Raw genomic sequence first — 26,511 nt, forward strand, 5'->3', positions numbered from 1 at the left:
ACAGGTGTGAGTCATGGTGCCTGGCTTTTTATGTGGGTGCTGAGGACCTGGACTCGGGTCCTCAGGCCTGCACAATAGGCCCTCGTCCAGCATGCTCTGACAAGCCTTCATTCAGTGGCTGCTTCTTCGCAAATGCCATCACCCCTCTGCCTCCTTGGTACTTACTTTATTTTAGTCTTTGGCTACACGCTGCTTTGTTTGCGTTTATCATTCCCGTAACTGGAGAAAATACAGACGTTGTGTTGATTCTACAGCTCACCTTACTCATGCCAGCCACTTTCACCCAGCCTTTCTCTGAGTACAAAAGCACTGAATGAGATGCTGTCTTCCGATGCCCCCCACCGACACCCCTCCACAATCAAGGAGAATCTATCAGGCAATGCCCTAAGTCCCTGCCACCTCCTGCTCTAATCTCTGATCCTGTGCCTGTAAGATTATGTGGAGTGTGGGATCTCTAATCCTTTCACAGTTGAGTGTGATTTGACTTTCCCAGTGCTGGGCTTTTCACTGACTTCATCTTGCAGCTCTCTTTAGTTTGCTTCCAGTCAACTGGACTTCTCTCCCCTTGTAGCGCCCAGACTTCTGAGGGAGAGACATTTGTTTCCATGCTTTGTAACCGAAGCTCTGCCTGCCTTTCTATTGGCCCTCCTAAGGCAGAGTGCATGCCTTTTAGTTTGACTGCTCTGTACATGGCATCTATTACGTAGGGCCGCTGCTCTTTCTTCAATTTTCTTCTTTGATCCTAAGGACCGAGTGATACTTCTTGAGTTATATCCTGTTCTCAGCCTCCCATTTTTATTAAGCGCTCTTCCACTGTACAGTTTCCTTGTATTGCCTGCATCTTGCAGTTTCTCTGGCAGCTCTGATGGGATTTTCTATACTTCCTCTTTGTATTTTAGCTGCAAGTGTTGAAATCTACGTTTCTTTGTCGGCATTTGTATTTACCTGCCTCCCTTCATCTTGTCTGCCTCTTTGTACAGCCCTTCATCATTAAACACAGAAACAACAACAACTACCACAACAAAAACCTTTGTGTCTGCCTTTTCTCTATGTCTTTTTAGTCAAGTGGCTTAATGTTCTTGTTTTACAGACTACTTATTCTTGTGTTCTACTAAAATTCATATGGAGTTTTTCAAATAGTTTCTGATAAGCACTCTTCCTTCTGTAATTCATCACCATGTAAATTCTCCTGGATGGTAGTGTCTTCTTTGTCATCCCTCATCTCTCTCTTTATATATATATATCACAGATTTATTAGTATTCTATCTAAGAAGTTATTTTGTTTATTAATATATATATATGTGTGAGTATATACCACATGTATACAGGCACCCACAAGGGTCAAAAAAGGGCATCGGATTCCCTGGAGCTGGCAATACAAGCAGTTGTGAGTTGCCAAATGTGGATGCTGGGATCACAGCTCAGGACCTCTGGAAGGGCAGGAAACACTTGCGACCACTGAGCCATCTCTTCAGCCTTATCATTCAATATATTTTATAAAAAATAGGTCATCTAGTATGTGTATGTTCTGTCTTTGCTCACCCTCAAAAGAGAAAATACATATCAGACTTGGTGTCTACCAGAAGATGCAGTGTCTTGACTGTCTATTGAATGCTAGTTAACTTGCTCTTCTGGTAATTGATCTGATACTCAAACAGATGATCATATCATTTAGTTCAACAAGTAGTTTGTTTTTCTATATGAGATGAGATCATATTTTGTTCCTAAGGTTTGGCAATTGCATACCACAAATCAGTGGGGTCCACACTACCACAGAGGCTGTGGTACTGTGGTACTCTTGTGTAGCGTCCTTCCCATCTGGGGTTCATAATACAGATGTAATCTGCTAAGATCAGCCCTTTCGTCTTTTCCTTTATAAGTTAAAAATCTACTTGTAAACTCTGTAAGAAAGTGAGGATTTTGATCCCTGAGTTAAGCGAACCTCTATAGTAAAGGTATGCCTACCTGGCAGAGACACTCTGGCCCACTGACCTTCCTAAGGTCCCATCTTTCAAATATCATTAACATACAACTTTGGGGGCTACATCCAACACATAAATTCTGAGGGATATATTCAAACCATAGCACTTGGGTATTAGGAAGGGCAGAAAGCAAGATTCTTCCTGGAGAATCAACAGACTCCTCCATCCCTCAATGCTAGACCAGAGTACAGCTTCTCCAAGCTCCTTGAAGGAGACAAGGGTCCCAAGGGCTCTAAAGCTTTCAAGATCAGCCTGTGTCTAGAGTAAATCTATTTAAACAAGAAGAGGGTCTAAGGCAAACACCATCAGTACCTGTGAGTCTGGCCCACAGGGAAGTGCCCAGGCCTTTAACTGAGTGCTTTTAACAAGGGACATAGTGGTTCTCTATCTTGAGACAAGCCAGCAACTCTAGCTTGATGCCATTGAATATTTGTCTCATCCTGTTACAATCACATGTTCACCAGGCAGGGTTCTGAGTTCTCTAGGGTCTGTCATGTCTCCCTGTGGAGAGAAGGACTACATGGGTGGATATTATGTAGCCTATAGGACAGCGTTTTAAATGACAAATCAATAAATTGGGTTCATTACAATTGCTCTCTCCGGGATCTTGGCCATAGAGAGAATGCTCAGATTAATAAGTAATGGAAAATTCTATTTCTCTCTATAAATCAACAAACTGGCATCTTGCTAAATCATCTAGTCAAGACTACAATGGACTTAGTCTCCAGGGATCTGGCCTCTCCTGGAAGCTAACAAGAGTGACTATTGGGGCCTCCAACATAGAAGACAGGCTGTACCTCTCTTGTCTTCGGAGGCTACTCTCTCCTAACATGTGATCTGTTTTGAGTAGTAGAGAGAGTCCAGCTTCACTAACTTCCATAACATCATCCTCAGCATGATAGCATGCTGAGTTATTATTTTTTAATCTAACTGACAGCAAGGCTGGAATGGGTAGTGGCCAGTACTGAGGCACTGTGATACCGCACAGCCCCAGAATCATGGTGGGGGATTCACTAGCTGCACATATTTGTAGGCCTTCTCTTGGTCTTAGAGAATGTAGCTCAAGATGCTTGGAGGTGTGACTGCAATCTTGTTTTAACATGGAATAGAAGCAGCCTGGAGGAGGGAGCCCCCAGTAGGTCCAAGGGACCGACTGACTCTGATTAACTGCAAAGGCTGCTTGGGTGACCTGAGCCCCACTTGTCATTCCTACTCTCAACACACTCAAAATCCCCACCACGTTCCTCCTTGTGGCATTTCTACTCCCGAGTGTGGAGCCCACACTCCTGTGGGTGACCCAAACCTTCAGCTCTGCTCTCATGGAGATTCCCAGAGCACAGAATAGAAACGTCCGGCTTGAAATCAAGTTCAGACTCTGTGTCTTTGCCTTGGAAACTTCCCCAAATCCTTTAAGCTTTCATTTCCTCATGTGTAACATGAAGAGAATAAGTGTCTCAGGTCCAACAGGACCTCTTACGTATTAAGTGAAATTATGCAAAAGAAAAAAGAAACTCGACATACTTCCTGCCACAATTTAAATATGTATCACTCTTAACTTTGTTTTTAATATTACCAACATCATCTGAGGAAACTCCCAGCATCATGTGGATACAACCTGTACACTTAGCAGGTACCCAATATCAGTCATGAGGCTTTGGGTACGTGGTAAAAATGGGAATACAACTTTCCCCCTCAAGAGCTGGTATATAAAACTGGATGACACCCTTGTCCACAATGAGATTGTCTCCAATGGTGTCAGTCAGCCCTGTTTGGCAAATTTTCACTGGCACAGCCTTTTACCTACCCTCCACCACAGCCAGGCATTCCTAGTGCCTTAGGAATCTGTCTCCAACTGGTCCACGGATTGATCCTGTTTTTGACCACTACTAGGACTAAAGTAGATGCTCAGCATTTTGGCCCTTCCTGGGGACAGGGAGTGATGGGTGGCTTTGGGATTCGGCTCTTGGGCCGAGGCTGGGATGGTATCTCCAGGCCTCAAGACTCTGGTGACTCTAGGGCCCTCAGTCTCACTATAGGAAGCTCTGAACAACACTGTCACTCAGGCAACACCCACCAAAAGCTGGGGAGAATCCTGCCTCCCGTGCTTCCAATCCCAGACCAGTAAAACACTGCAGAGAGGAAGAGTGAATGCATACCACTATAATCCACACACCAGAATGCTAAATACTACCATGATGGTCAATGCTTTAGGAGAAGGGTGGGTGGCTTTAAAAAGACTTAAGCTCCCAGCTGCATGATTAGCATCCCTACAATATCCCCCAAAGCTGATAGAGGATGAGGGTGACCACACTAAGACGTAGCTCAAAAACTTGGTTGGCTGACCTGCCTCCCTCCGTGGAGTTCTTTCCTCTAGATCAAGTTGGATTGAGCTGGAGTAACCATCCAGGGAGCGGAAGCCCCCTCCCGCATCCGCATCTACCCCCTGGTCTGATTACTTCTCCTTCATCTGTGCTTAAAATAGACGATGCCAAACTGAAATAACCTAGGAGATTAAATTAAATTAAATCAGTCCTGGCTCCCAGCAGTTGCTAATAAAATCATAAGCATTCGATGCAGCATGGCAGACAAAGACAAAATGCTTATTGGTTCTGCCCCAGCCCCAACCTGAAGAGGCTGACTGCTTAAGGGTAAAGGCCACTGAGGGCAACGTTTTCCCCACTCAGGCTTGTGACAAGCAGGTGTCTCTGCTTGCTTGCTTGTCCCAGGAATTCCACTTCTGATGGCCTTTGCTGGGCACCCTTACTAGAAATGCTCTGCCTGAGCCTTGGGTGCTATTCCTGGAATAATCCACTAGCAAGGGCCTCTTATGCACACCGGTGTGCAGAAATACCCAACTGCCCTCCTCATGGCACCAATAACTTCCTGAGCAAGGCTGCTTACAGGTAGCGATCTGAGGGATACCCTGTGAGGAGTTACAGGGAATGTGTGGGTGCAAGAAGCCATTTCCTCTCTGGCACACCATGGTCTTTGGAAAAAGAGGCAGAATAAGTGTTTGTACCTATTCTCCACAGCCATCCTTAATCTGTGACTACACAGCTGGACATAATGTTAGTTAAACAGATGACATCAGGGCTAAGAGGTTTTCCCTGGCAAAGGTCTATTGCTTCAGTCACAGTTAGAAAAAAATCCAGGACATTCTTCTTACCTTCATGATCTCCCTCCCTGACAGGGCTTATCTGCCAATGCCTTAGACTACTGCAAGGCAGCCACATACATTGACCCTAATTAAAGATAATACCGAGAAGGAAGGGAAATGTTTAGAGGCCGAGAAATTCACAGGTACAACTGTGTGTGTTTCTATGCATGCACTCACCTGTACATACCTATGTAGGGGTCAGAAGTCAACATCAGGTACCTTCTTCTATTGCCCTCTATCTTATTTTTTGAGACAGAGTCTCTCACTGGATCCAGAGCTCACCAGCTGGCTATGCTGGCTGGCCAGGAAGCCCTAGAGACGCTCTTGTTTCTCTGGCCCCTCCCACTGGGATTACAGGTGTGTGACGCCACATCTGATTTTCTACATGGGTGCTGGAGATCTGAACTCAGGTCCTTGTGCTTGCACAGTGGGCACTTTACCAACTTCGCTAGCTTCCCAGTCCACGGAAATGACCAAGGGGGCAATTTCCCCCAAACCTTCATTTCTCAGGCTGCTTATGGTCTCCATGTGCTGAAATAATCACTGCCAAACAGGGAGAAAAATCAAACAAGCCAACAGCCAGGGTTCTGGTACCCATAAGCGACGGGCCATGTATAGAATACAGACTCCCGTGTACTTAAAAGTAGGCACAGGCAACCTCTGTGCTTCAGAGTTGAGAGGCTGGAGAGAGGCCCTGACCCTCTGCCCGTCACCCCCACAGCTTTCAAGCCATGCGGGAGACACACATTTTCTTAACCATGGGAGGGCCTTGTGCCCGTGATTCATGGGTAAAATGGACCTTGCTTTTCTTTCCCTTGCTGAATGGAAGCCATGTAGACTGGCTTTCCTGGGGACAGAGGCTAAGGACTCAGAGGTATTGTTAGCTGGTTGCCAACTAGTTCATTCTCACAGCTGGAACTCCCGTGAAAGCAAAGTTCTGGGGTTGAGACACAGGGCTGCCAAGCAGGTCACACAGCCCACAGACAAAGCTGCTACTCGGGGAGGGTCGTTGAAAGTCAACAGCTCAAAACGCCTGGTGGAGAGAGCTTTGTCCAGTGCCTGGCTCTAATCAGCCAGCTCCTCCTCGGTCCACATTCTGCCTGGGACTCCATTTAAAGGCCTCTGCTTCCTGCAGGCACCTCATCACCGGAACCTCTCCTACAACACTTACACTTAACTTGGGGTGCTGTTTTATGGATTCCAGATAAGAGGGGTAATTAGCAAGTGGGCAGCTGAGCTGGACAAAGGTTGGACAAAGGTTGCCAAATCAAACTTTGCTTTCTCCTTGGCTGTTTCTGGAAACGAGCCAGGCCAGGAGCAGGTCTGCTTGTTCAGTAGGAACAAAGGAGTCACATCCAACTTTTCATGCACAAAGTCAGACACTGTCAAGTTGTGTGACAGGGGTGAAGGAAACGGGGCCCACATGGATGGCAAGAACCTGGCTCCCAAAGCAACTTCCTGTCCAGCCTGGGTACATTTTCTGGGAGTCCCCCTTTACACATTGGCTTGTCTGTTTAGCATTTGTCCCTTTTGAATTCAGGAGAATGCTCTCTCTCCTGTCTGGTCTCTTCTTCCCCCTTTGGGTCACAGTTAACATGTACAGAGACGTTGAGAGCCCAGGAAGAATCAACACACCAACTCCCCAGAGCCTGCAGACTTGTGCCCAACATAGTACCAGAGGTGGAGCTGAAAGGGCCAAGATATACAATCCAGGCTGTGTTTTCTGTAACTGAAGAAGCCTGACTTGTTACGTGGGGTGTGTGCATGCCTGGACGCCTGCATGTGTGTGTGTGCTGGGATGGACAAATAGCAAAATGTAGAAAGGAATGTGTGATGACCTATTTCAGTTTTCTTTTTCTAAATTTGTTTTTAAGTCTTTGTCCAAGTGTATGTGTTGATCTTACTCACGCCACACTCCCTACCTTTTCTCACTCCTGCCACTTCCCATCAATCTCCTTAGGAAGGTTTGCTTATTTATCCATTTGTTTGTTTGTTTGTTTGTTTGTTTTTTTGAGACAGAGTTTCTTCGTGTAGTTTTGGTGCCTGTCCTGGATCTCACTCTGTAGACCAGGCTGGTCTTGAACTCACAGAGATCCACCTGCCTCTGCCTCCCGAGTGCTGGAATTAAAGGCGTGATCCACCACTGCCCGGCAGGAAGGTTTACTTTTGTGTTCATTTCATACATACAAACATGATTTCATCTATCTACATAAAATCTACATAAAACCACAAATGAGAGACAACAAGTGATACTTTTCTTTCTGAAACCAGCTTAATCTACTTAATTAAATCGCCTCCAGTTGCATCCATTTTCCTACACATGAAATCATGTCATTCTTTAAGGCTGGAAAAAATTCCATTTTGCATATACACTGCACTTGGTCAATTTCTCTGCTACTGGACACTGAGGTTGGTTTCATAACTTAGCTGTTGAGAACAGTGCAGTAAACACTGGCGTGCAAACAGCTCCATGATGTGTTGATCTGGAGGGGTGATGCGGGTGGGTCATATGGAAGATGGAGTTTTGGGGGGTGTCTCCATGCTGATTTTCCATAGTGGCTACCCTAGGTTCTGCCCCCTCCTGCAGGGTTCCTGTCGTCCCCACCCTCACCAGCGTCTGTGACTTGTTTTCCTAATGCTGCTCATCTGACTGGGATAAGATGAACTCTCAAATGCAGTTTTCATTTGCATTTCCCTGGTAGCTGGGGAAATTGAACATGTTTATTTGCTATTTATTGGCCATTTGTTTTCCATCTTTTGAGAACTGTCTGTCTCATTAGCCTGCTTATTGACTCATTTGATTTTGCATTGTTTAGTTCTTTCAGTTCTTTGTATTTTCTAGATATTAATCTGTTGTCAGATGTACAATGAGCCAAGATTTCCTCCCATTCTTTACTCTGTGTCTGAAGTGTCAGAGTGAAGGCTGCCTTCACTCTGTGAACTGCCTTCCCTGCCCTCTGCTACACAGAAGCCTTTAAATAGCAATTATCCACTTGTTTGGGTTAGGAGACACCTAGGGCATTAATGAAGCCCACCTCTGGGTGTGTTTGAGCATTTCCAGGGAAGACCCATGGGGAAACATAGAAGGCCAGCTGAGCACCGGTATTCCCAGTTCTCTGTGCCTGGGCCCCTGAATGGACCAAGCCCCTCTCTCCACTCTGCCTTCCCCTCTCAGCATGGATGGTAGTCTTCTGAACTGTCAGACAGAATGAGGGAGACTTTCCTCTTGAAGGTTGCTCTTTGTCAGGTATTTGTTCACAACAATGAGAAAAGTAACTAAGCCTGCCTCTGGCTCCAGATACCACTTCCCAGACCCTCAGCATTCCCACACAAAGTACTCGCTGTTCAAACTCATTTGAAAATCGCTGGACCACAAGCGTTGCCTGCGTCCTAGTAGCAGAGGTCACAGCATCTCCACTTTGCTTGCTATCTCCTTAAGATGGCACTGACTGGCACTGATGGCTAGCTCTTTCTTTCCAAGATGATAATTCTCATAGCAACAATATGCTAGCACTAACAGGAACCTCAGGATTCATGTAGTTCTGGTGTCCATCTACAACTTTGTAGATGAGGATGGGGAAACAGGGAGGCGATGCAATGGGACCAAGGCTCACAGCTAGGCAAACTCTGAGGGTGACACTCTTGGTGTACTCTATACCTGCTCCTCTTCTGTAGGATGCTTCTAAGTTTGAAAGCAATTGACCAATGTGTTTAATGTGTTTCTCCGTCTTCCCTGTGGGCATGGAAAAGCAGATGAAATCCAGGACAAGATTTTTCTTGTTGTGGTTGGAGTCTCACTGTAGTTACAGTTATATAATGAATGAGTCGATATCCAAAGGGTTAAAGTGTCCAAGAACACTTCAGTCTGTCAGACTAAAGGATTTCACATGACTAAGTGAAACTCCTACTAACAGAGTAACAAGGGGCTGAGGAGAAAGCTCAGTTTGTAAAATGCTTGTTGCATAATCATGAGAACCTGAGGCCCAGCCCCAGACCCCATGTGAAAAAGCCAAATATATTGGGATTACATGTGTCTTGTTTCCAATGCCAGGGCTGGGGAGGCTGAGACAGGAGGACCCCTTCCTGAGGTTGGCTTGCTGGCCAGTCAGCTGAGTTTACTTGGCAAGCTCCAGGCCAGTGAAAGATATATCTCAAAAACTAAGGTGGACCTCACTTGAGGACCTCACCTGGCACTATCTCTTGCCACATGAATGCCTGCCCTCATGGGCAACCACATACATGTACACAGCCAGTCACATACATACACAAAAATGAATAGAGTAATGACCTTCGGTATTTGTTCAACAGCACTTAGGGATGTTTTGGGAGTCATAACCAATTTATCTGACCCCAAAGCCAATGCCACAATACTATCTAAAGAAGGACACTCCCATCATCCTCAGGCATAGCTCCCTGCACGTTTGCCTCATAGAACATTGGTCATCTAAAGTATGTGGAAGATTTTTTTTAAATGTATACTAGCATCTTCCAGGATCCAGAAATTCTGGGGTTTAAGGCCCCTGTGATTTGGGGGCTAAGGGTGTTGAAATAGGTTTTAGGGTTATCCCAAGTAGTTGGATATTAGGAAGTGATGAGCCTGGACAGAGCTGTTGATTATTAACAACTGCTAACACATGTACTGTCCCTTCTGCTCTTTGGTCGGCTGGTTGCCCATACCAGTGTCTCCCATAACCAATCACCCAGGTGACAGCAGCGACATATACCAGGGAAACACATTCTCACATACCCTGCACTGTGGTGGTATTGTGTTCCTCAAAATATTGTGTACCCTAATAAACTTATCTGGGGTCAGAGAACAGAAAAGCCACTAGATACTTAGGATAGGCAGTGGTAGCACACGCCTTTAATCCTAGCATTCCAGAGGCAGAAATCTATCTGTTCAAGGATACAGCCAAGCATGGTGACTCACACCTTTAATCCCAGAAAGCAGCCTTTAATCCCTGGGAGTGATGGTAGAAAGCAGAAAGGTATATAAGGCGTGAAGACCAGAAACTAGAAGCATTTGGCTGGTTAAGCTTTTAGTTGGTTAAGCTTCAGGCTTTCGAGCAGCAGTTCAGCTGAGAGCCATTGGGATGAGGACACAGATGCTTCCAGTCTGAGGAAACAAGATCAGCTGAGAAGTTGGCCAGGTGAGGTTAGCTGTGGCTTGTTCTGCTTCTCTGACCTTCTAGCATTTCACCCCAATACCTGGCCACAGGTTTGATTTTATTAATAAGACTCTCTAAGATTCCTGCTACACTGCACCCACCTTACTCAAGCACAGGCTCTCCTATGGCTACATCCCTGCTGGGTGTGCGGTGAACTAAGCATGCTCCACACAGCCTCTGCTTCCAGTGGGTCTCAGCTGGTGAATGACACTCCCCTCAGGTAACCCCCAGACCCAGCACCCTCACCTTGAAAACTTTTGTAAGAAGTTTGCCTTCTTCTGTTCTTTCTTCATTATTCTAGGGGGAAAAATGCCTGCCTGGGTTTGAAAGGGGACCCTGACTGTCTTTAATTAACCACAAACCTTGCATTGATTACAAAGGAAAATGGGAGTTAGAAAGGCCCTGTGGGGGTGCTATGCGGCAGAGCTTCCTGCAGCTGGCTACAGCCCACTCTCTTTAAACCAGGATATTTTAGAACCACCCCAGGAGCTAAAGAACTTATCTTGTATTTATTTATTTTTTTTCCTTTCTGGAAATCTTATCTTTCCAAGTGGAAATGCCTAGAAGCTGCGATGAATACTGCCTGATGTTTCCTTGCCAGTCTGCTGCCAATAACCATAGCGTGAATGCATGCTAATTGGAGGAGCCTTTATAAAGCACGGGAAAGGACGGTCTTAATGGGATGGAGCAGTTAGTGCTGGAGAGGGCCACAGACAGAATCTGCTTGCCCAAGCTTTTGGTTGGATGGCCCTTGAAGACGGCATAGATCAACAGATCAATGATAATCTGCATTTATTCTGGGACATTCCATTGTTGAATCTAATGATTTCTAAATCCTGTTCCAGTTTTCTTTGAGCCATTCATCTGTTATTTATTTCTCCCTTATCTCCCCCGCCCCTACAATCACTCCCCATCAAACAGTTAAAGGAAGTTTCAAGGGAAGTGATTAGAAAGACACTGTTGGCAAGCTTCTAAGGGAGGCCTGGCTTGGCCAGTGTGCTGACTTTCTAGGAGATCAAGTTCCCTGCAATAATTTCATGGTAATTAATCTTGTGCTTCAATGATAATCCTATAATTAGAAGCAATTAAAATCCCGCACAAGGATGGCCTGCTCCATCAATGTCAGTGCCTCTGTGTGCTAATGGGGTAATCTTGAAAAAGGCCCCAGATATAATTTGCGTCTCACCTCCCTGGGACGCATTCAAAGTCTACTTCCAAGTGGCAGGAGTCACCTAAGTCAAAGGAGATGACGACTGAGCCCCCTATAAATAACCGGGGGGCCAGAGATCATTTGAGACAGGAAGACAGGAACCATGTCACTTGTCTGTGGAACGGGAGTACTTTCAGACAAAGACAAGTGCTGCAGGAAGGGAGTGACTCTGGCAGCCCTTTGCCCCTCACCGGAATCTGCTGCCTCCCACGGGCACCCAATGACTAAGCACCCAGCATGGAAAGCTATGTTCAAACCGTGGCAAAGAGGACCAGCGTGAATAACAACCCGTAGGAGGGCACACCGCTAGTTAGTACACAGTTGACATTTAGCTGTGCCACCGATAAGTCAGGGCAAGGCACCCGAGTCAGGATGTAAATAATGACAACTCTCTTCTCAAGGAGGCAACTCTTTTGTGGGCTGATGTACACATCTCTCAAGGATTCCAAAAGTCATGCGGCTTTATGAGTTAGGCGAAAACAGGGCATTCTAACTTAATCCAGATGGTGAACTAAATTGGGAAGAGTCTCTTGGATTCAGAATATTAGGAACATGGCTCAAGCCTGAATACATTTTTGTATGCTGTGCCTGTATCATCTACTCCACCGTCATCATCGTCTTCGATCTCAGTAAGCATACATTAAACACTGACCGGAGGCTCCAGCTGGTAACAGGAGGTGAGACGCTCTAACTTCAAAGGGTTTTCATGATCTGGTAAAGGGAAACTGAACTGTATTTCGTCGCAAAGAACAGGGAGGGCACATACAGAAAGTGACCTACTTTAGACAAGTCACGGCGAGGAAGAAACACCACGGAAGGGGTCAGGGGTAGCAATGAAAGATGAAACCAGGGAGGCGGGGGAATGCCAGCTGCTTGAAGGGTTGTGTGGAGCTGGAACACTGATATGCCCAGCCAAGGAAGACAGAGGATACAGACTCATGCCAGTTGTGACCTGGAAGCACCTGCATGTGACCGGACAGCCTGCAGGAGTACTTCCAGTACACGCATGCTGCTGCATGTATTTTAGCTCAGAGGCAGGCTCTTGTTTCCTTCTGCAAAAGGATGCGCCTGTTGTTAGGCACAGTGAACTTGAGGGAGGCGATGGCTAGGGATGGTTCCTTCCAAGTCTGAGAATGTGGGGCAGGAAAGAACCAGGGCAGTAAGAAGCCGGCCTAGCTGAGGTGAGGAAGGGCATGTACGGCCAGCCCCCACTCTGTCAGCATGTCATGAAGGGGAGTTTGTCTCCAGCTTTTCATGTCCATTTTAATTCTTCACTGTTGTTCAGGGACAACCTCGGCCAGATTCCCCACTGACATCTTTATTCCAAGTCATTACCTAAACCCTGGTAAATGGAGGCTGTGGGGAATGATGACAGACCCACACCTACAATGGTGCTAAGAGCACGGCTATGATTACAGGAACCTCGGGGTCACTGCGGAGTAATGTCAGCTACTAACTCCAGGAGAGATATGGGAGGTTGTAAACACTTCAGCAACAGCATGCCTGTGTCTAAGCTGAAGAAGTATTTGTGAATTAGCACATGATCTGTCCTGGGTCGTCCATGTAAGAGGGTAGGGAGGACATCCTGGGACACCTGAAGTGGACTGTCCTCCATGGGCAGCAGCGTGACCTGGGCGGGGTTTGGAGCTCTCAAGTTTCAGTTTCCTTAGTTATGAGATGGTGATGGGGATGACTTTTTTTTTTTTTTTCAATTAAATCAGGGCCTGGTACATGGCGGGTGTTTGGTCAATGCTGGTTTCTCTTCTCACTCAGTACTAGCAGTGTTTTTAGTTGGTCCTTAACACCCCTTTCCCTGCCTCTGCTACTTTTAACTGGCTCACTACCTATCAACACCCTTGCTTCCAAGAGCCAACTAGAGAGAGACCACTGGAAGATGGGACACCCTTGATCATTGTCAGCATTACTTTCTGAGAAGGAGGGTAGTACCCTTACCACATGGGCTTGGGACAGACAGTGGACTTCTTCTCATCCTTACTTCCTGATCTATAAACGATAGAAACCTGTTAGTATGTAATGTCACGTGGAAAAGTAATGTAACCCACCTCTACAGGCAGAAGTGGTGAATGTTGATGGGCTGGCCAAACTTCTATGACACACGTCCTAGAGAAAGTACATTTGCTCCAGAATAGCTGCCACCTGTTACAACAAGGACTCTTCTCCAGAAGCTTTCAAGCCCAGTTGAGTAAAGTCCATTCCTCATATAGGTAAGGGTCGTAAAGCTTGTCAATGTCATCTTTAAAGAGAGAAGACGGCTTGAAACAATAGTACAGAGATCAGCACTGATCTGGAGGCTTTGCTAGAGTCAAAAGACTCCCGGGGGCTGAGACTGAAGCCCAAGGAGAGGGTAGAATGTAACCATCCCACTCAGCCACGCTCCAAGCCCTCGCTGTAGATTGAGGGAAGCATCTAGATGTGGTTCTGCCAGCACTGAGCCCTCTCTACTCATTACACACGCTACACAAGCCCAAGCAGGTCTCCGTAGCTGGCTAAGCTTGCCTTCTTCCTTCTCTACTCAGGCTATTTGGAAAATAGGCATAAAGCACACAGTCCCCAGACTCAGGCGGCTTCCAAATGCTGGGTCTTTCTATCCATGGAAGGAGGCAGGATGCTGTAGTCTGGCAGGGCACATGATGACAAGGCCCATGTAGCCAGCCCCAAGTGGCTCTGAGAAATGCTCAGTGACTCGCGACATTAGCGGAGGCAAAGGGTCACGTCAGAACTGTTCACAAACAAGGCTTCAGGGCCTCTGACTACGCTTCTTTTGCTTGCTTTCCACTGGAAGGAAGGGCACTGGGGGCCGTTGGCAGGGACATGAGGCTCAGTGGAGCACAAGAACCCAGACAGGGAGCTGCACTGCCTGGGTGATCAGATGCTGTTGAACCCCAGGGCTTCTCTCCAGCTGACAGTGCTCCCTACAGAGGACACTTAATACCCAGTTGGCTAGAACAAGGCTCCAGACATACATAATGCAACCTGGCCTTTTGGAAATTTGGGCTTGGTTTGAAAAATTGGAACCAATTTCTAACAGTGAGGTTGCAAGAACAGTACAATGGATACCTACAAGCCCTTTATTTACATTCACCAATTATCATTAATACCGTTCTATTCCATGTGCCTTCGTCTACATAGTGCTCTCTCTTCTATTTGTTTTTAAATGCAGTGTGTGTGTGTGTATGTGTGTGTATGTGTGTGTGTGTATGTGTGTAAGCCAGCAGCCAGGACAACTTTGGGTATCATCCTCAAGAATGTCACCCATCACCTTTGAGGCAGGGTGTCTCATTGGTCTAGACCTCTCTAGTTAGGTCAGACTAGCTCACCTGCAGAGCCCTAGGGATCCTCCTGTCTCTGCTTCACCAACACTTGGGTCACAAGTATGGGACACTGTGCTAGGCATTTTTATATAGGTGCTAGGGATCAAGCTCAGGTCCTCATGCTAGTATAGCAACTTCTTTAACAATTGAGCTGTCTCCTCAGACCCTGTGTGTGTGTTGTTGTTGTTTTTATTGAACCATTTGGATACTACATATGTCAGAAAAATGATCCCCAAGCTATTTCACAACTCCCTTAGTAACTTTACACTGATACAAAAACATTACCACACATTCCCCAATGGTCTTCAATGCCCTTTATAGCTGTTTGGAATTTTGCTTGGTACACATTGCATTTGGTGGCCATGTCCCATTAGCCTCCTTTAATCAAGAACAGTCCCCTTGACTATCTTTGTTTTTCATGAAATTGGCAGATTTTGAAAAGTCTGGGTCAGTTATCATGCAGAATGTCTCAATATCTGAATTCATTCACTCCCATTTTCCCTGACTGAAGTAACAAGGTCTTGGTCAGGACCTTGATGAGTGACACTGTGCATTTCTTAGGACATCCTACCAGGAAGAACATCTTCCAGTTTGTGCCACTTGTAGGGAGGCTGAGTGTTGTGAGCTGAATGTTTGTCTCCCTCTTCCCTTGAATTCACTATTGAAACCCCAGTCCCAATGTGATGGCATTAGAGTGTGGGGCCTTTGGAAAGTAATGAGGAGATGAGGGTGGAGGGCTCATGGTAGGGCTAGTGCCCTTATAAAGAGTGAGAAAGCATGCTTGGCCTTTGTCATGTAGAGACACAAGAAGATGGCCATTTGTAAAAAAAAAAAAACAAAAAACAAAAAACAAAAAAAAAACAAAACAACAAGATGAGCACCCTGACCAGATATGCTGGTGCTTTGATCTTTGACTTGTTCCAAAACTATGAGAAATAGATGTCTGCTGTACAGGCCATTAAGTTGATAGCATTCTGTTATGGCATCTCCTACCAAGTCCTTGAATTTGCTCATCTGAATAGGGCAACATGTATGTAATTGCTACTGAAACTCTACAGCAAACACATTTATCAAACAACAATATTCTGGCTGTGTATCCTCAAAAACACTGCAATCAAATCTTGACCTTTATTCAGGTTTGCTCTTCATGGAGGTTTTGGCATAACCACTCTAAAATGCTGCTGTACCTTTCGAGGACAGGGAAACAGCACATGCACACTGAAGCCTTGGGAGCCTATTGAGGGCACAGAGAGTAGCAATACAAGCTGTGGGAAGGAGGCATCAGAGTTGGAAGCAGTAGGGTGGACTCATTCAAACAGCCCTCACCTTTATACTGAAAGGAGTATGCCCCAGGAGTACTGAACACTCTCAGCACCCAGATCTTGGATTCTAAGTACTTTTTCTTACTTTAAAATGTGCAAACACAATACAACAACAACAGCAGCAGCAGCAACAACAGCAACAAAACAAACTTCCATGAAGAAATGACTGAGGTGCCAGGTGAGCTTTTGTATTCCAAAAAGAAAGGAAGTACCCAAGAGAAATAACAATACACAGGGGGATTACATCAAAAATACATTGGAACCAGCTGGAAGAAACTCTCATTGTTGAAACCTGGGACAATTTGAGCATAGAAAAAGACAGTGAAAAATGACTTATAAGCCCAAGCCAACACCCCACCACGATGTAGGGAGAAGTAAACGGAAGCTGTTCATTCAGAAGATTAGCACGTGATGGAGATGAGGAATTACAGAGTTAGAACATGACCATTTTCCAGCTATTGGTGTAACCATGGATACCAACTCTACTTGGTGGAGGCCTGCTAAAGCCTTCAAGTATTTAAACATCTAGTACCGAGTACAAACAAGAAAGATGCCTTTGGAATGGAGGGGTCTACTGATGCCACCTCCACCAGGAAAGCAAATGCAGCATCACTAGCAATGGATGGGATAGTCAGGTTGCATCTGAGGGTAAGTGGCTCCTGGCTGGCATCCCTATTCTATGCCAACCCAAAGGACCTGATTCCTCAGCTGCCACTGTCTGTCTTCCCAATCTGGCTCCAAACTCCACAGGCAATACTCTGTTTAACAGAGATGACCCCCAGCTAACAACTTTGCCCTTAAACAAAGCAGTTTCATTCACCTCCTCCCTGATGGCATCCCACTGACTAATCTACAACTGCCTGCCCACAGCGAAGGAACCTGCGCCGAGCATCCCAGTAAACGGCAGGCTATTCCTGTGCTCCATCTTCAGCAGAGACAGCAAGTCCGTGGTTACTGTGAACACTGGGTGAGAAGACATGTGCTCTGTGTGTTCAACACACAACTGCCTGCCACTAAAGGCTCTCTGTGTAAAGGAGAATTGAACCCCAAACCTCCACTACAAGGCTCCTAAGGACTGCGAGGGTCATATCCCCAATTCTCTGACAATGGAGAGAAATGTCCACTTCTCTTCTGAAATCCTCTATGACGCTGTACTTCTTGGACATGGTCTGCACCTCTGCCTAGACAGCCATCCTTCCTGTCCTCACGGCTCTTCTGTCACTCACCATATGAAGCTGCCACTTTGTTATGTTCCAATTTCCTTGGAGATTAAAAACCTCCATCTTGGAGGGGACGTTATTAGGATACAGGATGTTCAAAGGGGAGGTAGGACTTTCCATCCTACAATCCAAATGCTGAAGGAAGTCCTTGAAACTGACCAGACTCACTAGGCCTATCCCTGCTCAAGCATATATAAACGGTAAGGACACTCTCAGGCTAGTCAAACTGCCTGAAAGAGTCTCAGACTAACCAAGCTACTTGGAAAAAGACACTCTCCAACTTGTGAAGCTAAGCCTAACCCTAACCCTCAGGGGGTATTGTACAGCGAGCTCCAGGCTTACAGCTTTGATGAGCTGTCACCCACATGGTAGGCTTTGATGATGCAGCTGTCTTTGAGTCATTTCTGCTCTCATAGGTAAACCCTCACTCATATTCCTATAAGTAACCCCTATAAAACTCATTGGTTCATCAAGTTGGACTCCAGTGGTATCTATACTTTGGTCTATTGTTGGTCCCCTATGTGGGGTGAATAAATGTTTGTTCCCACAACACACGTGCAGCTTTCTCGAGCAGTCAAGGCATCTTCCTGCAAGTTCCCATTGTACCTCAAGGGACCCAGTATGCCCATTCCTTTGCATGTTTAACCCCCCCCCCCATAAACATTACATAGTCCATGATATGCTTCCTGTCTTAACCATCTGAGTGCCCCTGTTGAGATACTGTGGAGTGTGCTCTCTAGGCGTGAAATGGACATTACCATCTTGTATCAGAGCAGTGGTGATTATCTGCAAGAGACCCTCAGGAGAGCAGACCTATTAAGACTTCCTTATAGAAAGAACAGGGGTAGGGTCACAGGGCCCTCATCTGAGATTACAGCCACTCCCTCTCTCTTGTACTCCCCTCTGGAAACTGACTATGTGATCTTATCTGGGACTTCAAAAAATTGCAATGCCCAAATGCACCTGGTTTCCAGAGGTGCCATGGGAGGAAATTTAACCAAAGCAAGGATTTTATCTCTGCAGCCTTTAGAAGGCTTTCAATTATACTGGGGTGAGGCATCTCTGTGGTGCATCTCTTTGGGGTTATCCACACTCCTGTAAGTAAGCCCAAATAAACTCATCTAACCAAGACAGACTTGGTTAGAAAGGCTCTTTTGATATGTCATTGGTGCTGTCTGGGGTGGATAGACATGGTCTATAACTCTCCAGGAAAACTCACACAATAGATGCGAAGAGAACTGGAGTATTCCAGGGATCTAGGCCTCATTGCTTGAATTCTGTATTAAATATGCTCCAAGGAGGTGGAAGAGCACACAGAAGGAATGCTCTTTTAATGACACAACATGGTGGCCGGTCTGGGACCCAGGAAGGAGAGACCCGGCCCTGAACAGTGAGCTTCTTAAAACCCAAGAGGAAGTTCAGAAGGGGAGGTCCATGTGTCGCCAGGAGCCACAGTCCAGGAGAGAGGTATCCCGTCTCCCGCTCCGTGAGAACTCAGGTTAGAACATCAATCTCCATGCTACATTAACAAACTAAAGTATATGAGAAAATTACATTCTTCCTCAGAATAATATGTCTGTGGGAGAGACTTGTTCCTGTAACTGCCAGGAAGCAGGTGGTACTTCTCCCTCATTTACTTAAAACACTAAACTGAAAATTGCTTCTCATGAGGAATTTCTTTTATCATTCCATAACAAATAAAAAAAAGTGATACAAGAATGTAGGAAACCTTTTAAAATCTCTGGGGGGGGGGGAGGGCACTCTTCTGATACTATTCAGCACCACTGCCCTGAGGCAACAATATCAAAATATACCAAGGAAGAGGAGGTCATTCCCACAAATGCCGCACCAATTTAGAAATGGAACTCACCTCTGATTTCAAAAGGGTGATTTCCATCCCAAAGCAGAGCTCCCACTGGGAACTCCTAAGTTACTTTGGAAATTATTTTCAACCTGAGCAATTCCACACAGGTGAAATGGGGACTGAGCTAATCTAGCAATTAACACAGCTGCTCGGGGGGTGAGGGGGGTTCAGTTTAAATGCATTTTCTAAGAAATCACTTGCATGTGGACCCTAAGCTCTGTTCATTGTGGTTTATTGCTCACATTTGCCTTCTCATTAAAGCCACGTTAATTCCCACAACCTATTTAACCCCTCCCTGCGAGTGCTCCTCCCGCTACCTTTCAAACACTCACTGCAGTCTCTTTCACTGGGTCTTTTCTTTCCCAGTGCCCTCCACATCCTGAGCACTTTCCCTGTAGTGTGCTATTTTGGGGCCACATAATTTGGCAGTTAATGACACTTGGATTTGGCTTGTTCTTTAATCCCTCCACGTGGTACCCTTTTCTCCCTGGTTTTAAGTCCCATGTGTGGATTTTCAAGAGCCTCCTGGAGTGCTGAATGCAAGTTTGGAAACTATTTGTGGGCTTATTGCTTGTTCCAAAGGAGAGTCTATTCAATAAGAGAAACTCAGGGAGGGTCAGAGCCTAGGTGTTGAAAGGAAGAGCTGGGGTCTGGCCAACTCCATTACTTTCCTCTCTGTGGCTTAGGGCGATTTTCTTCTCTCCTCTCCACACCCCGACTCACCTTGAAGAGGAGGGTAAGAATGGTTACCTCCTTGATGAGAGAGCGCCGGAGGAGTCAACAAGACAAGGGACATAAAGTACACAGTACCAAGAAAGGCTAGGTACATCCAGGCACTAAAGGAGGGCTAGCTGCTGTTGTCACCAGGTTTCCTCAGGACAAACTGCCACCTGAACCATGTAGCCAGGAGGAGGTACAGACAGGTGAGTGATAGGGCAGAGCACCTGTCCCTGGAAAGACTGCTTTCCTTGGCACTCTCCAAGATACTTTGGAATGTCACAAGTGTGAGCTGGATGTCTTCTCTTTGAGTCTGTCCGACACTCTAACTGGATGTGGTAGCACACACCTGCATACCTGCACTTAGGAGGCAGAGGCAGGAAGACAGTTGGAGGCCAGCCTGGGCTACATAGTGAAATCTTGTCTCGAAAGACCCAAGATGGTAGGATGTGCTTGCCTAGCATGTGCAAGGTTCTAGGTTTGCTCCCTAGTATTGCTAAAATAATAAGACAATTTTCCAAGATATTATTACTAATTAGTTATTTCCTTGAGTTTTACTTTCTGAATTTAGGGTTGGATTCCCTTTACGTAAATAAGTGAATCTTAATTTACTTTGTTTTGGTTTTATGGAGTCGTGAATTCTCAGCAAGTGATCTCCCACTGAGCTATATCCAAGAACTATCTTAGAAGTAGATTCCCATTCTTATTGTACTCTAAAAGCACTATTAAAGCATCTGCAGTTAAACTACCCGTCTTCAGGAGCAAGCTACTTCATTTCCTTTTGCTTCAATTTCTTCATCTATAAAGCGAGGATCATAAAGTAAACTTCCTCACAGGGTTAAGTTAGACACAGAGAATACTTAGAAAGTAGCTTTCTGGCCTTTTGGAAAAGTCTCATGGCAACCTATTACTGTAGAAACTTCCTAAAATACAAATATATATATATAAAAGGAGTTGAAATGGAGTTTCCCTATGGTGGGGGTATAAAACTACAACTACAAACCACATGCTACCAAATAAAACCTATAGCACCTCTTTTTGAGTTACTGGTCTCATGACCCTGCCCAAAGATTACAAGCTACTTCAGTGTTCTTGGTTATCCTCCAGAATTTGGTGGTAAAACTCTATTGCTAAAGACAGCACACAGTCAAGTCATATAACATGGAGAAATCCAGCTGGTACTCAACTGGAACTTTGGCCTCTACCACCTAGTGGGTATAGTGCTGGAAGGTATTATGGGTGTTACTAGAGGAGAAGGGTAACTATCAGTCTCACCCAGTTGCGAACGTTGCAAACTACAATAACCTGACTGGCAAGAAGATACAGCTCCCAGTGCAACAGAGGCACAAATTTGAAAGGAGGAACCACCTACTTTTTATTTATTTATTTTATTGGATTTAAGACCCACTCTGTGAGAGGGAACCCATACCTGACACTGTCAATGAGATTAAGAATCTGAAGCCACATAGATTTTAGGATACATAGGAAGATACTTCTTATTACTCTCCTAAACGTACATAACAATACAACGACTCCTAACGACATACTGCTATACTTACAGATCAGTGCATTGGTCAAATCAGAGAAGACTTTTCTTGCAGTAGGTGGCAGTTAACACAGAAACTCACAACTCTTGGCCTTACTTCTTCCCTAGGTAGAGGGACAGTTTTGGCGACAGTATTGACCCCATAGAAGGGAAGTCTAGGTGAAAGCTATTGTCTTAAAAATACCCTCCATGAAGATATCCAGAACAACACCTCAAAATTCTTTAACTTCCCTGCATTCTGACTTGAGAGGACAGTTCTGGGGAAAATATGCTTATTTTTCAAAGAAAGAAAGAAAGAAAGAAAGAAAGAAAGAAAGAAAGAAAGAAAGAAAAAGAAAGAAAGGGAAAAAACAGATAAAACCAAACAAGCAAACAAAAAACCCCTCTCTGAACTCTAAAGACTTTCCCAAAGTAAGCTTTTTCTGAATTCTTTCCATTTCCTTCTTTTCTTAAACAGATCTTTCCTGTGTCTTTTTTAAATCATGTATTCTGATGTTTATAGGTAAATATCATTAAAGTCAGTCTTTCCAACACTTGTGATAGCTTAAAAGCCATAAATACAAATGGAAATATAAAACCCTTCCTGATACAATGATGAGCGGAATGAAAGCACTTACCCGCACTCCCCAAGAGCAAGGCACTGACTGTTCTCTGAGAGTTAAAACATAAACCCACATGGAGGGTTGGGGTTTAGCTCAGTGGTAAACCACTTGACAGGCAAACACAAGGCCCTGGATTCAGTCCCCGGTATGGCACAGAGAGGCTGGGACATGTTGAAGTCATAGGCTAGGTCCTAGGCCACCAAGATACCAGGATAACTTTGTTGAATGCACTGATGTACTAAAAGTGAGCCTGGGAAAACCAGAAGAAAATTCAGACTATGCCAGGGCCTGTCCACACACAGTAAAGAGTGTTACAGCCCATGGAGAAGAAATATCCATCCTTGGCTGGGCCATTGGTTGAGGATGCATATGGCATGACAATTAGAGGCTGAGGGTTTAGAGGCAAATGCGTTCCTTTTGGTGTCCCACTTATTAATTCTGCAATGCTGTAAGCTCTCCAACTCCCTGTTCCTTGTCTGGAAAATGAGGCTAATAATCAAGTGTAGAGAGGAGTGAATATCATATATGAAGTTCCTGACATCATACCTGACACACAGAAAGCATGGGAGACACTCAGTGGCTGTATTATTTCTGAGATGGATTTTCAGGTCATAACTGTCCAAGACCACTGAGCATCGAGATCCTCCACCTATCTGTCCTCCCTGGCCCAGTTTTGGTCTTACCATTAGCATTTTGATCAGTTGGCTGTCCTGTCCCAGGCATGGTGGGAAGAAAATGGTGACCATGCTGTCAGAACACCCAGGTCTGCAGGTTGGTTTAAACTTTACATGACATTTGACTATTTGGAAATCCTTGTGTACAGACCATTCTCACAGGATGTATTAATTAGTGGTAAACGCCTTGAGAGTCTACCTTTACCCTGCTTTGCCAGCACCTTGACCTTTACCTGACAACTAATTTCCTGGACAATGCCTTACCTGTGACATGGAGCTTCTCATCAGTGACCTCGGCCTTCAGATAAATCCTTCCCCTCTTCTCTGTATGATCCATTCCACAGAGGCTAGGGACGTTGATCACACACTGCTTGTGAACATTCATGTCGCAGGCTGTGAATCAAAAAAGCAAAGGGTGAGGCTGGCCATATGGGCTCACATCACTGCCTCCATGTTTTGGTATCTGAGTAGAAGTGGCAATGGTTCTCCTCTAATGTGATACCTTGCTATAATGTTTCTGGTGATATGAACTGTTAGCAGATGTCCCTTCCTGCACAGGCTTCCTTCTGTGAGTGACAATAACCTTAAAATATCCATCTTATATTTATTCAGACTCTATATAGCAAAAGAACCCACGTTGTTCTTCTGTGACTTTTTCAAATAGTTAACAAAATCTGCACAGGTAAATGTGGACAGAGCTCAGACTAACTACTTAATAGTTTATATACACACAGGTATGCAACATGCAAATTTATTACAGAGGATACTTTTTTTTTTTTTTTGTCAGAGAATTCCTTCTGCCTTTCTGAGCTGGCCACCAAAGTAGCAATCTGTGAACTGAGAATAGGAAATTAAAAACAAATTAAACTAAAAAAATTTCTTTCCATCAAGTAACTTGGTATTTTTGAGAAGGTGTAGGTATGTTGCCCTAAAAAAAAGGAACTTATGTTTGATATTTTAAACCTGTCTTCAAATATTTAAATATTAATCCAAGTAAAACAAATACATGCCTGGCATAAGCCATTCCTTACTCTGACATTATGTAGGCGAGGCAGCGGGAGGATATAAAAAGATCAGTCTTATTTCTGTGAACCAAAGAAACCCTGAGAAGGAACCCCAGGGCTGACTACAAACACAAGGCTGTGTAGGTGTGCTGACTCCGCCCTCTTCCTACCTTGGGCTTCCTAGACTCCTCACCCACACTCCCTGGGATGTTAACAAGATTAACCTGCAATATTCAAGGCAGGGCCAGACTACCCCTTTCCTCTAAGTGTTTAACCCCAACATGGTAACATTTCTTTTGTTTTTTTGACAAAGTCATAAATAAGACCTATTTGCTACAATTAAATACTGAAAACTGGATAATAACACAGCAAGAAAAAAAATAAGCAGTGGCTTCACAGATGTGGATTCCTTTAGGCTTCTGTTCACAAAGCTCCCTGTTCAAAATGCTGTATAGGCCTCACTTAGTCAAGAAGACCCTTGAGAAGTTGAGCTATTTGTGTCAGTTGGGTTAACCAAGCTCTAGCTATCTTCAGGTACCTGGGCACAAGTGAAATTTAAGGATGATAATGCCAGGGCCTCGGAAGGACTGTGGGTAACATGGAGGGTGTGTGTGTGGTGAACACACACCGGGGTGTGCTCTGGTTTTGGCTCTACTGGCAACTGGCTTTTTACCTTGGGAAGCTCATTTGCACCCTCGGATCCCATTTCTTACCCTACAAACCCAGGGCTGACTGACATAGTGGTGGCTAGCTTTTCCCCACCAGGTGGATCTGTGCACAGACTACAGTCAGACAACAGACAAGGTGTGTATAGGAATGGCTGCATCTCTGCTAAGGTAGGGTTGGGATCCTGATGCCATCAGCCAATTCTCCTCCTTCCAGGAGGGACCTTAGATGCCCCAAAGACCAAGGAAAAAAGAGCTAAAAACAAACAAACAAACACAAAACGAACAACAAAAGCAATGGCTTGGGTCAATGGCTTTCAAGATTGTTTAGTGATAGAGAACACGTTTTCCAAACAAAATATAAAGCAGAATCCTAATATGTAAAACCAGACGGATGCTATTGTCAAAAGTTTATTTACTAAATTCAGATTTATGAAGATAATTTATTACAAAGACATTCAAGGGTAACCAGGTCACAAAACCCTAAATGAGTGGTTTGGGAGGCTAATTAATGTCTGCTATGGTGGAAATGCCTCCCCCAAAATTTGTGTGCTGGGAAGTTCACCCCCAAAATTCCTAATAATGGCAATTGTAGGTGGGGCCTTTGGGAGGTAAGCAGTAGTATATGAGGCCATGAGTGTGGTTGAGAGAGAGTCCCATGGTGGCATTATGGCTTTAGAAGCAGAAGAGAGATCTCAGCTAGCATCTCAGTCTAGTTTTCCATGAGAGGCCCCCCACCATGTTCTGATGTAGCAACAAGGCCTACACTACATGCTGGTGCTTGTCCTTGGATCTCTCAGCCTCTAGAATTCTGAGATGAAATGAACCCCTCTTCTTCATAAAGTACCCCATTTCAGGTATTTTTTTTTTTTTTACGGCCCAGAAAATGGACTAGAAAGCATCTCAGGCAATTCATCTGTTTCTGCATTATATTAAAATGACACAGCACCCAGAATCCTTGCTTCATCCAGAAGAGAATATGCAAGTGGGAACAGTATGGAAGAGCACACCTCCTCACCTAGCAAACTTCTCAGTGGAGTGCATATGATGGGGGGAACTTGATGGCAAGTTCCACCTCCTGAGTGGGGCTGGCAATATAAACTTCTCACTTTTACTAACTCTGTCAAGGTTGACATGTATATCACACACGTGAGTTTTCATTTTCACTCCATGTTTTTTTTACACTTATTAATTGTGCTAGTGTGTGTGTGTGTGTGTGTGTGTGTGTGTGTGTGTGTGTGTGTAGGTCAGTGGGCAATCTATAGGAATCTGTTCTTTTCCATCATCATGGGGATTCCAGAGATTGACTCTAGGTTGTCAGGCTTGATTGCAAGCATCTTTACCCACTGGACCATCTTTCCAGCCCTGCTCCAAGTTTTAAAATAGCTAAAAAATACATTTACAAATGTACTTAGGATTACCATTTTTAGAAACAGTGAAAATGATGAAAATGATGTGTTTGGAATCTGAAGGTTTCTTGAAGCACAGGAGCTGCTGGCCTGGATGATAAGGCCATTAGCCTGCACAGCTGGGTAACCTGAACAAACCCTGGGCTCTGAGAGACTCTCTACAGCTCTAATGTTCATATATCCTAACTTATGCAAAACACTGTGTTTTCTCCATGCAGGATACAAAGCTTTGTGGTCAATCTAGTCTTTAGGAATAAATGAGAACATGCTGGTGTTTTCCTAACACTTATTAATACGGGCTTGGTAGCTGCCTTTTCATGCCCTAAAAGTATACATTTTTATTCAAGCATCTAGCACAGGCAAATTCGTCACTCGAGAATTAGCAAAGTAGAAAGTGTCTGAGGCTAGTTTTTCTTGCCTTTTGGTATTGGATAAGGATGCACACAGGCCTGAGGAGGAGGAGGGAAATGGCATCCTGTCCTTATGCCAGTGGATCTCTGTGATGCTATGCCTAGCTAGACTGCTGTTGTCAACGGGCGGGGTGAGTGAGCTCAGGATGCCACCCTGGTTTTCATGCTCACTTTAGCTTCAGTTTTAAGGAGAAGCCTGCTGGATTTTTCCACAGTCCACCCACTAATT

General features: G+C 45.0%; 1 protein-coding gene across 1 annotated transcript in view; it reads right to left on the bottom strand.

Moving 5' to 3' along the window:
• Positions 1–26,511, bottom strand: part of Prkca (protein kinase C alpha) — a 399,699-nt gene that overhangs the window by 90,836 nt on the left and 282,352 nt on the right. Inside the window, exon 5 of the mRNA XM_059272016.1 lies at positions 23,059–23,187. Coding sequence (XP_059127999.1) covers positions 23,059–23,187 — 129 coding nt within the window. The remainder of the gene's footprint in view (positions 1–23,058; positions 23,188–26,511) is intronic.

This window comes from Peromyscus eremicus, chromosome 8a, assembly GCF_949786415.1.
Source record: "Peromyscus eremicus chromosome 8a, PerEre_H2_v1, whole genome shotgun sequence".
NCBI lineage: Eukaryota > Metazoa > Chordata > Mammalia > Rodentia > Cricetidae > Peromyscus > Peromyscus eremicus.